Raw genomic sequence first — 12,659 nt, forward strand, 5'->3', positions numbered from 1 at the left:
TGTTGGCTATGTGTTCATTTTATATAGAAAATTCGTTTCTACTCTCAGTATTCAGAGAATTTGATTTATAAAGGGATTGCTGGAGAAAAAACTGTCATAATATTGGGTAGCTATACACTACAGCACCTGAAGCTTAGGCAGTGGGTCTCAATACTTCCTAATGCTGTGACCCTTTAATACAGTTTCTCATGTTGTGGTGACCCCAACCATAAGATTATTTCACTGCTACTTCAGAACTGTAATTTTGCTACCATCATGAACTGTAAAGTAAATATCTGTGTTTTCCAATGGTCTTAGGCATCCCTGTGAAAGGGTCGGTTGACCCACAGGTTGAGAACGGCTGGCTTAGTCCTTCGTGATTGGTCCAGTCAATTCTCATCCAGTAGGTAGTGAGTAGTGGTAGTGATCGGAGTAGAACCACCTCCTCACTTCATAGGGGAGTGTTGTTTTGGTTTCCTCTCTGTTGCCCTACAAAACATTCTGACATATGGGAGGAAAGTGTTTATTTAGCTTATCCTTCCAGATCACAGTCCATCATTGAGGGACGTCAGGGCAGGAACCCAAGCATAAATCTGAAGCAGAAACTGTGGAGTAATGCTGCTTGCTGGCTTGCTCATTGGCTCGTGATCAGCCAGCTGTTGTATACTTCTCAGCACCACCTGCCTAGAGATGGTGTCACTCACCATGGGCTAGGTCCCCTGCGTTAACGAACAAGAGAATCCTCCATAGGCATGCCCATAGGCCAGTTCAGTCCAGACAGTCTTCAGCTGAGGCATCTCCTCTCAGCTGACTCTGGACTCTGTCAAGTTGACAATTAAAGCTAAGTAGAACAAGCATACTAGCACTTAGGATATAATTGATTTATACAGGATTTGTAAACTCAAGTTCCCAAAGAAACAATTTCTAGCTATAATGTTGTCCCTAATTAAACCTAATATCCAAATATAAAAACATATCACAGTATTCTTAAATAAAGACATGCAAATAACCAGCAGTTATAAGGGAAAATGCTCAACATCACTAATCACCAGAGAAATCAAAACCTCAGTGTAGTGTCCTCTCTCTGCAGGTAAAATGATATGCTGGCTAGTTTTATGTCAGCGTCACAAAAGCTAGAGTCATTTTGAAAGAGAAGCACTCATTCAAGAAAATGCCCATACCAGACTGGTCTGTGGGCAAGCCTGTCGTGCATTTTCTTGATTAATTTGAGAGGTTCCAGCTCATTGTGAGCAATGTCTCCCTGGGCTGGTGGCCTTGTGTGCTTTAAGAAAGCAGACTGACTGAGCAAGCCATGAGGAGCAAGCCAGTAAGCAGCACTCCTCCAAGGTTTCCGCTTCGGGTTCTGTTTCCAGGTCCCTGCCTTGCTTGAGTTCCTGCCCTAACTTCCCTCAGTGATGGACTGAGGATAGAGAAAGATGATAGAACCCCTCCCCTCCCCATGTTGCTATAGGTCCTGGACCTGGTGCTGTAGCACAGCAGTATGACCCTAGCTAAGACAAATGGTATTGATGAACAGTAGCAAGTGGAGCAAAGCGTGGGGGAAGGTACTGCACTCTGGTGGGAGAATTGTAAATTATTTCAGCCTTTATAGGAAGTATTGTGGAGGGTCTTCAGAAAACTAAAACTAAACTTACTTTTAGGCATGCTGGTACATGCCTGTTATCCTAGTACTCAGGAGACAAAGCCAAGAGGATCATCAAAACATCGAGGCCAGGCTAGGCTACACAGTAACACCCTGTCTAAAAAACAAATGACGCATTTGTTTTTATAACGCATAAAATCTCACATGACCAGCTACTATGGTTATAGTCAAAGAAAATGGAGTCTGTATACTAGAGATAGCTGCCCCCATTATAGAATTTCTCATATAACTAAGGGATGGGAACAGACCACCTAGTGAATTATGAATGGATAAAGAAATTGTTATATGCCTACACATATGATTGAATACTATCATGCCATAAAAATGGATGAAATTTGTCATCCAGATTGGATGGGTTAGAGGACATTATGTTAAATGAAATAAGCCAGACACAGAAAGTACCATATGATATCACATGGAATTTTAAGAAGTTGGCCTCATAGAAGTAGTGGATAGGTCAGTGGTCCCCAGTTGGTCAGTGTATACCAAATTGTAGTTAGAAAGAGTAAACGCTGATGTTTTGTTGCACAGAAAACAGAATGATATTGTATATCTCAAAATAGCTAGGAAGGATTTTGAATACTCCCACTGATGAATGTTTGATGAGATGAATATGCTAATTACTCCTTTGGGTTGCTTGTTATATGATGTATACCTAAATTAAAACATCACATTGAACCCCACAAATAAGTATAGTTATTATGTGTCGAGAAAGGAAGAGATCTAATTGAGTATTTTAATTCTCATTTTCTTCTCATTCGTTATTGTCAGGGTGGGGAGTAGGTAGTAGCTAAGAAAATGTAGTTAATACTTCCAAATAATGCGATATTTCCCTTAGAATTACCAGTGAATTGCCCTCTGTTGTTTATAGTAGTTGATTTTATGCTATATTACAATGGATGTGCTGTTTACAGGCCGAGTTTTTTTATTTTTGGAGCGGTTTTTCTTTTCTGGGGCTTACTTACCCACTCATTTAACAGATGCTTAATTCAGAGACTGTGTGGGTCCTGATCACGTCAAGACCCCCTTTCATGGAGAGGCTGTTGTTCTGGGACTAACCCTGGCGTATCTGTTCTCTTAGGAGGGGTGACAGCACTCTGCTGGGACCCGGTGCAGCGCGTGCTGTTCTCAGGGAGTTCTGACCACTCCGTCATCATGTGGGACATCGGTGGGAGAAAAGGGACAGCCATCGAGCTCCAAGGACACAAGTAAGGCTGCAGCAGGTCTTCCATAAAATCTCACAGCAGGCTCCTGGATGAGGTGGACAACGACACAGGGCAGGCTGCTGTGGGACCTTTGCTGCAGAAGGTGCATGTCAGGGACACCGTATCAGCCAGTGTGACTTGTGTGTACAAAGGCTGCTTCTAGCCACTGAGGATCCAAGCGTGCTTCTGAATGCACACAGTGAAATAACAGCTGCAAATAAATTCAGAGCAAAAATTAAAGCCATAAAGAATATAAGTGAATGTTGAGAGTCAGACAAAACATTGTGAAATACGAGTTGGAAGCCTGTGAAGTCTCTGTACAATTTAGGCCTCTGGCAGCTTGTGGAGGGCAGAATTGATACCCTTCCATGCTTAGTTCCTCACCCAATACTTTAGTCCAGTTTGCCCTGGTTCCTGTGTGGTTGGGTTAGACCAGTAGCTAATCTGTCTTCTGTTGACCAGCAAACGCTAGCTAGACAATACAACTGTGAGGTGAACGTTGGCCAACCTGTGGCAGCTGATGAGCTCTGGCGATGTGTTGTTTCATTTCTGCTTAGGCTCAAGACTGCCTTTTTCTTCTTCCTCTCTTAACGATTCCTGGTCTTCCTTCCTTGCCCCAGGATGACTGGGTCAGTGTTGACTTTAGGGACTAGGCAAACTGGCATGGGTCTGTCCAGTCAGGATATCGAGATGGTACCACACGTCTTTTGTGCCACCACTTCCCACCACCACTTCTCACCAGCAGCTAAACATTGGTTATGGAAGGTTGTTATGGGCTGACAAAATCCCAGGCGTAGTCCCTCCACTGTGCCCTTCTGATGTGTAACTGTGTTAAACACACAATGCCACACAGGTTTGTGTCCTGTGTAGCCAGAGTGTAAACCTGGGCTGTACCCTCTGGGTCTGTACACTCTCTGATGGAATCACCTGACACACCTGTTTTCAAAAGCCTGTCTCCATCATTAAGGCAAACTTTATAAAGGTCTTGTCAAAACAGAGAAGGTAACTGTTGACATTGAAGAGTTTTCATGTCCAAAGGAAGACAGCTTAGAAAATACACTCCCGTAATGTTATCTGCATTTCAGGCATTTTGGTGTTTTTAGTCCCCATGGCAAGTGTAATGCAGTCATGTTCCAGGCTAGCTCTGTGCAGGGAAAGGCAAAGGGCGAGGCTCCAGTTTGGGAGGCAGTTAGGATTCCTAAGTGTCAGCTGTTAGTTTCACACATACTGCAGACACATAACCTGGAGGAGTCTCGTGCCATGCCCACCGTCTCTTATACAGCAATGCCACCCTTTTGTTTGTTTTTGAGACAAAGTTTCACTGTGTACCTCTGACTGGCATGGTGTTCACTATGTAACCCAGACTGTCCTCAAACTCTTGGAAGTCCCCCTGCCTCCAGCTCTTGAGTGCTGAGGTTACAGGTACGTGCTGCCACACCTACTGGTACCTTTTGCTTTAGATCTTCACTTATTCTTAGAATAATACCTATTGTTTCCTGACCAGCCTTATACTCTATTTTTGCTAGTAGTGCTTTCTTAGACCTAAAACTTCCGGGAGAGTTAATGTACTTTGATTTCAAGCAGTGGAGAGCTTGTGTTGCCCTTATATGTTGGGACCCACGGCGGACTTGAGCAGGAGGGTTCGTGAGGCCAATCACAGCCAGGATTCCTAGGTACATCCAACTCATGTTCTTGTCCTTTCCATAATTCCGGCTCTTGCTTTCCTTCTTGTTTCTCTCACGTGTATAAGATTTCCCTGATGAGCACCCTTAGTCTTTTGGGAGTCCAGTGTGGTGGGACATGGTGGGACTTATCAATAATCCTAGCCCATGGGAGACAGGCAGGAGGAAAAGGCGTTCCGGGCCATCCTCAGCCAGCCTGGGCTACTTGAGATGCTACTCAAAAAAAAAAAAAAAAAGGGAAATGAAGAAAATCTTTTGATAAAGAAATGGCTATCTATAAATAAACATGCAGGGGGAGGATTTGAGTTTACCCCCTGGTAAGAGGCTATGAAAAGAGATGTGTTCTCCACTTGCCCTCTGTGTTGGAGGAGTCAGTGAGGGTGAGGTCAGCATGCACAACTGCTTCCTCTTAAGTCCCTGGGACTTAAGGGCAGCCTCCCACTGCGGTGCTAGGGAACATTAGGAGAAGGAGCAGTCTTTTGTTTCTGATTATTCACTAAATGCGTAACAGGCTAAAATATTATGCCTTAGAGCTTTCATGGAGGGTAGAATCCTGTCATAGAAGGCAGAGCTGTGGTTTTTGTTTGTTTGTGTGTTTTCCTTTATCTTTTGTTTTGTTTTGTTTTGTTTTTTGAGACAAGATTTCTCTGTTTAGCAGCTGTCCTGGAACTTGCTTTAAACATGGCCTAGAACTCACAGAGATCCACCTGCCTCTGCCTCCCAAGTGCTGGGATTACAGGTGTGCACCACCGCCCCCTGGCGGCAGGACTGTGTTTATCAGTTAGCATTCAGGCTAAGGTTAGGAGCACTAGCCGTGCTTCTGGAGGACCTGGTACCAGCACCCACTTGGTGGCCCAACTGGTCTGTAACTTTAGTTCCATATTTGATGTTCTCGTCTGGCCTTTTCAAGTACCAGGCACACAAGGAGTGCACAGACATAAAGTTGAACAGATATTTTAAAGAATTAATGTTCCAGAAGGCTTCATTCTTTGAAAGGCCCACTTCTGTTCTGCCTTTGCTGCCTTCTCATTCTTTATGAATTTTGACAAGGGGCCAACCCTATGCTTTCGTTTTTCACTGATGCAATCATGTTGCATAACTGGGTCTGGTAGGCCATGTTTCCTCTAGAACTGCTAAGAAGCATGAGACTGTCCCTCTGAGTATAGTGTTTATAGGAGGCGGATCTCCATGCTCGGGGAAACACAGTCTTCATGTACTCATCAGAACACATACGATGTGTACGTGGAGGCCCTCATCCACAAAACAATAATCAGCTTTGAAATGCTTTCTCGTATTAAGTGCTCCAGTGGTAGCAGATGAAACATGAAGAGAAGAAGGTATCTTTTCATTTCCTCCTCTAGTTTTTAATTGTTGAGGTAGTTGAATTTTTAATCCTTACATCAGCAAATCCCCAAGCAGATTATTATAAAGCTTGAGGCCTGCCGTTCATCACTGGGTTCTACTCTCCTAGGCTGGAAGATGAACAGCCCTGGAGCCTCATAACACATTTGTTGCTGAATGCTGCCACCAGCTGTGAATGGTGAAGCACTCCTTCGGAAGGACCTTTTGGCATTGCAAGATCATTGATATATGTCTCAGGATGCCTTAACAAAGTGGTTCTCAACCTGTAGGTCACAAACCTTTGGGAGGTTGAATGACCTTTTCACAGGGGTCACATACCAAATATCCTGCATATCAAATATTTATATTATGATTCATAACAGTCGCAAAAATTATAGTTATGCATAGCAACAAAATAATTTTATGGTTGAGGTCACCACAACATGAGGAACTTATTAAAAGGTCACAGTGTTAGAAAGGTTGAGAAGCGCTGCCTTAACAAATGAAATGTAGTTCATTCATAGTTTCCAGTCTGTTCGGCCAGGTAGAGGATGGATCCCCCCTCTTGCCCGTGAAAATCAGAATGGAGGCGCTCCATACTTTTAAAATGCTGACTTTTGAAATGAATGAATGTTAGTTATTTGATATTAGTCCCTAGTTACTAAGAGAAGTGCTTTGATGTAACAACTGATCTGAAGGGAAACCCATCCATAAGCAGTAGAAAATGTTAAAGTGAAGGCTGGAACAGTGCTGAGTCCGTCAAGTGCTGGCCACACAAACTTACAGGCCCCAGTTTGGTCACTAGGACCCAGCTAAAGAGCTGGGTAAGGTGTTCTTGTAGTCATGGTGCTGGCGAAGCAGAGAGAGATGGCTGGGCATCGCTGCCCAGCCAGTGTGGCCGTAAACATAACAACAACAACAAAAGGTGGAAGGCTTCTTAGGAATGATCTGACCTCCACATGCATGTCACACCCTTCCCACAGCTGTGTACCCACGGAATGCCCAAGTTCATCTGTGTGTGGAGACACAGCTGGCTTTTCATGGGTTGGTGGGGACTGGGGATAGTGCTATCTTCACTGGGCAAGATTTTGGTACTGTCATTTTTGTATGATACAGGGTTTAAATCAAATGTACTATTAATACAGACCCTGTAGAATCAAATAACCCAGAAAAGTGTTCAAGCTCACAGCTGACACAGTGTGAAAATAGACGCCATCATCTTATTTTGCCTATTTCAAGCTTGTCGGTCTACTTGACAGCTCGTCTTCCCAACTCTGTGACCGGAATAATTTATAAAGCTCACAAAGATTTGGCTTGTTTGCTCTTTTTTTTAAAAAGTTGTTTTTACTTGCTTACTTTTAGAAAGTCTTGCTGTGGAGCCCAGGTCGATCTTGAACTCAGCTCCTCTTAAGTCAGTCTCTCTAGTGCTGGGATTACAGGTGTTATTGCCACAACTCCTGGTTATGAAAGGTTACTTTTGATCATAAGAAAGATGAGAAGAAAGGCAGGCCTAAAAAGTGTGGCCTAATTATTTCTAGTTTTGCAGTGAGTACCAGTGAACCATGCATTTCTTTTTAGGCATGCTCTGCCTGCTTAGATCCACACAGCATTCTGTTCACACACAAAATACTAGCTACGGCCTAGTTATTGTTACAAACTTGTTAGATGGATTTTTTTTTTCCTGAACTTTCCTCTGTTCCTTGCTTTTCCAAGGCTGAGAAGCCACCCCAGAAACTTCTCACTTAAGGCTCCTTCATTGGTAAAGCCCTGGTGTTCAGCATCCCGGTTCCTGGTCCACTACATGACTTTGTACTGAATGGTCCTGACCAGTTCCTAGGAGGGCTTTGTAGACCTTGGCCTCATAAACTCTTAAAGTGGCAAGGCACTTTTGATTCAGTGGGCATCGTTCTCAAATATGAAAAATGCTTGGTTGTGCAGTTGGTTTGTTGTGTGTATGGGTGTGTGTGTGTGTGTGTGTGCATGTTCATGGGAGGCAATGTATGTGGAGACAAAGGGTTGATACTGGGTGTCATCCTCAATTGCTTCTTACTTCATTTTTTTAAGACAGAGTCTCTCACTGAACCTAGAGCTCACTGATCCAGCTGGGCTGGCTGGCCAGAGAGTCCTGGGGATCCTCCTATCTCTGACTCCTTAGCTTTTTATGTGGGTACTGGGACCTGAACTCGGGTCTTCATGTTTGTGTGGTAAGTACTTTATGGAAATCCCCCCATTCCCTGTGGATTGATTGTTGTAGAACCCATGCAATAGCTGTGTTATCATGAAAATTAAGGGAAGTCTGAACAGGTTGAAGTTGTGGACACTGTAAGATTGGCTGTTTTTCAATGTTTTGATTTACATTATAAAAGTAGAATTTACTAAACTGTAAATTAGAGATGGCTTAAAGGAAGAGCAAAGACATCATTACATATACAGAAAATAAAATATTAAAACATCAATGGGATTCTAGACAACACATCCACAATTGGTGTTCATTTTGTTCTGTGAATAAGCTGTAATTCTTACTCTGATGGATCCTGGGTTAGTGGTGCCTATTCACGATGCCATCTGTCACCAGAACAAAGTGAGCTCCCGTAATATAAGAGAATCCTCATTAGTCCGCTGCACAGTTTAAATACTGTCTAATCAATGTGATGACACCCAGTAGCCTGTGTGGGACCTGTTCTTCACAGTGTCAGTGTTTTCAAAGACTGATGGGTGTGTTCTTTTTCTGGAAACACTGTGGCCATTCTTTTTGGAAGTCTGACTTGACCTTCAGACAAACATCAGAGTACTACAGAGGATATCTGTAGCCTCTAGAGACTTAAGGACTTAATGATTACTGTCAGAAGATAGCCTAGACTGCCTTGGAACTTGGTGTAGCCCATCCCATCCTCAAATTCATAGCAGCTCTGCCTCCACCTCTCAGTGCTAGGGTTACCAGTATGAGGCATATGCCTGAATTCTATTTTGTTTTTTCTTTGTGTGGTATTCGATTTTGAATGTAGAACCTCACCCATACCAGTAGCATTCTGCTATTAGTCTCAGCCCAGACCTTGATTCTACAAATAAATAGTAACACATATAATGCAATTGTGTGTTAGTAATGTTTAATGCAGGTGTACATAGTATCTCATTTTAAAGTGAAGGATCAGATCTTTATGGTTTTCCAGGACTGTTGTGTGCTATTTTGATCACATTGTGACAATAAAGCTTTCTTTGAATCAGAGTGGAGCTAGTTACTAGCTGACAAAAATTAACCATAGAGGTTTTGGAGGACTGAAGAAAGATAGAGAGACAGGAACTAGTAAGACTGGGCTTAGAGAGGATCTCAGGTTTTTGACTGAAGGAATTGAAGAGATAGGAGGTCACTGATGGCTTCTGTGCCTGTTCTCTGATCATTTAGGTTCTTACTCTGATATTTGACTCCTGCTTTTTTATTGATAAAGAATAGATAGACATATCACGGGAAGTCTTTTGGGAGAGCTTTGCCATAAAACATCTTGAAGATTTTACTTTTTCTGAGTAGTGACTCAGCGTGAAAAGTCAAAATCAACCTGCTGAGTCTGGGGTCCTTGGCTAAGATAGGAACACTGGCTATCTAAGTAAAGTAGTAATAAATACCTTAACATAAATACTGAAAATAACACCATTTTAAAGAATGGCACCTTTTTCACAAGTGAATGCCCCTTATCTCCCTCCTTTCTTTAAAAAAAAAAAAATCAAGGACATTAGTCACGTTAATACAAAGATCAGACATAATTCTGAAAACAGACTGCATCAAGGAAGTTCCACAGAAGTAGAGTACCCTTCCCCACTGCTCAAGGGCAGTAATCAGCACATTAAAAAAAAGAGTTGCAGCTGAGCAACATGCCCAACCCTGTAATGGACTTCTTCAGATACTGTAAAACAGAACCCACCCCTTCCTGCCAGCCCCCCACCCCACCCCATCCTGGGACCATTTGGCATTCTTCTTCCCTCCAAAGTGTACAGTGGGGTCTTCTTGAACTAGATGCTGAATGGTCTTAATAAATGGAGGAAACTGTGAGTATCTGTCTTTTGCTAAGCCTTACAGTAGGATGAATCTCAAGAACATCAAACATTGGATTTTTCTCATCACATTTTCTGTTTTGGAAAATTATTTTTCCATTTAATATGCATAATGTCTAAGTGGAATGTATTCATCATTGCAAATTTGAAATGAATGTTTTATTCTCATTTTAACCTAAAAATACAGTAAATATTTTATCCGTGTTTTAAACCAAGATTCTATGGTTTCCTCCAGTAAGTTTTAAAAGTAAAGGGAGGCCCCGGGACAATGGACTTGATCCTAGTACATCTCCCAGGTGCTGAGGTTACAAGTCTGCGTTGCCACAACCGGCACCCGCTGACAGAGTCTTAACTCCTCACTTTAATTGTAGTCATTACCAAAGTAACTAGCCCATATATCATGGAGAAAACCGGGAGGAAGGCAGATAGAGACAACTGGGAACTGCCTTATACAAGCATTTTAGAGACCAGCAGCAAATGCACCAGTTTCCACTATGACATATAAACTCCCTTACGGGAGAATTAATAAGACGTTATAGTCACTTCAGCAATCATCTCTTATCTGAGTGTTGGTAACTGACCAAAAGTACTTTCTCGTGGACCTGAGAAGGCTAAAACAATGTTTAAACTCATGTTAGGTCTGACCATTGTGTGTTGAAGAGTCTGTAAAGATTCCTAGCTACTCGCTGGAGCTCTGTTGAATCTGAGTATTGTCTGGCTCTGATGGGCTTTCCTCTGTGGGGCATGTTGTTTGTCCTGAACTGGCCCCAACCCTTGGTTTCTTCCACAGTGACAAAGTCCAAGCCCTCTCCTATGCACAGCACACAAGGCAGCTCATCTCATGTGGCGGGGACGGTGGCATTGTCGTCTGGAACATGGATGTGGAAAGGCAAGAGGTAAGTGGCACAATACTCTGGGTGAGGCCTGCAGCGCAGTCTCTGCCCCTTCCTGCTTGTTTCTGTAATGATTAAACCCCCAACTAGGATGCAGTATGTCACACGTTAGAAAACTCCTCAGGAGTAAGAGCACTCAGTTTGGTTTTAATGGAAATACAGGAAATAAGATTCTTGTCATTGTTTGCCATGTTCTAAATAGTCCCCAGATATCATGCCTTGTCTTCTTTTTTTTTTTATAGCTGAGGATTGAACCCAGGGCCTTGTGCTGGCTGGGCAAGCGCTCTACCACTGAGCTAAATCCCCAACCCTATGCCTTGTCTTCTTAAGCACAGATTTAAATCTTACCATACCAATATTGAAACTAGTTTTGCTTTTTGTGTTTTTTGGTTTTGTTTTGTTTTTGTTTTTGTTTTCCGAGACAGGGTTTCTCTGTAGCTTTGGAGCCTGTCCTGGACTAGCTCTGTAGACCAGGCTGGCCTCAAACTCACAGAGATCCACCTGCCTCTGCCTCCCGAGTGCTGGGATTACAGACCTGTGCGCCACCACCACCTGGCTAGTTTTACTTTTTAATCTATAAGCATTTTAGCAATTAATATGTTGACTGGACATTCCCTGGACAAGTATTTTGAAGTTAACCATTTCCTGGGGACGTAGAATTACCCTAGGTCAGCTTCCCCTTTGACAGTCAGCATTCTTGTCATTTATTTCTTGAAGGATGTGAGAATTAATTAGAAAAGCACACTTTATAAAGACAAAACTTGCCCTGTTTTTTCCATCCCCTCACCCCAGTCTCACCCCAAGAGAGTCACTGGTATTACCCACAATGCAGTGCCTTCAGATGCCAGTAATTAAATGCTTAGGAAGATCACAGCTCTATTTTGTGGAACCATAAATCCACAGGAGTTCTATTAGTAACTGATTAAAGTGCTCCTTAGTGGTAGGAAGCAGGGAAATGTAGAATATTGTTTTTGAAAAGTACACTTGGCACCGTCCATGTACCGGCGGGGGACCATTACAGCCCATGCTGGTCGTGTGAAGCAGGCTCCCCTAGAGCTGGGGATTGTGTCCTGGCTTGCTTTGGGTTAGGGACAATCAGGCCTGATTCAGGCCTGGCTTTTGTGGGCCTTGTTTTGTTTTGTTTTTAGTGGAAGGACAGCCCAAAGGAACATAAAGTGTTGTTTCCAAAGATGAAAGTAGGCGTTTGGGAGCCAGCTTTGAGCCATTTTGACATGCGTATATATGAACATTCAGTGCTTGCTGATGGGTTTAAGATCCCGTTAATTAGAAGCTCTGATGAGTGATGGGAATGATCCATCCATCTTTTACAAATACCGTTCTTCATAAGCATCTGGGAACTGCTTCCTAGTGATGACAGGCTGTGGGATGCTAACAATAATGAAGTTTGTTCTAATCTGAAGTGCTGACAGACTTTCTAGAAAGTCCAGAGTCTACTCAACGGTATATGTACTGAAATTACAGCTAACAGTAAGACAGAATGCCAGTGCTGGGTATTTGGAAGGGATGTTAGGACCTGCTGTCAAAGAGGGTTCAGTGGGCAGCACACGCTGCTGGTATGTGGGGAGTCATGGGCTTTACATGCTCAGAAAGACAAGGAGTAGCAGGGTGGGTGTGAGAGGCTGCTGGGGTCAGTCGGTGCTGATGGGAAGTTAGCAGCAGTCAGGCATACGAGCTGTAGATGGAAGACTGCGGGGCAGGTGAGGGATTACTCTGCATGGCTGGATGCAGATCAGCGTGACATCAGCTGCATGCAGGTGCTAAACGTGTTTATCTATACAGCTAGTAAAATCAACTGCTTATATATTATTAGGTAGAGTACATACTCTGT

At 43.1% G+C, this 12,659-nt stretch overlaps 1 protein-coding gene across 2 annotated transcripts in view; it reads left to right on the plus strand.

The window, feature by feature from the left end:
* Wdfy2 (WD repeat and FYVE domain containing 2) overlaps positions 1-12,659 on the plus strand; it is a 144,699-nt gene that overhangs the window by 121,438 nt on the left and 10,602 nt on the right. For both annotated transcript variants that reach the window (XM_036199019.1, XM_036199020.1), the window contains exons 7-8: positions 2,724-2,850; positions 10,708-10,813. In XM_036199019.1, coding sequence (XP_036054912.1) covers positions 2,724-2,850; positions 10,708-10,813 — 233 coding nt within the window. The remainder of the gene's footprint in view (positions 1-2,723; positions 2,851-10,707; positions 10,814-12,659) is intronic.

The sequence above is a fragment of the Onychomys torridus genome, chromosome 9 (assembly GCF_903995425.1).
Source record: "Onychomys torridus chromosome 9, mOncTor1.1, whole genome shotgun sequence".
Classification (NCBI taxonomy): domain Eukaryota; kingdom Metazoa; phylum Chordata; class Mammalia; order Rodentia; family Cricetidae; genus Onychomys; species Onychomys torridus.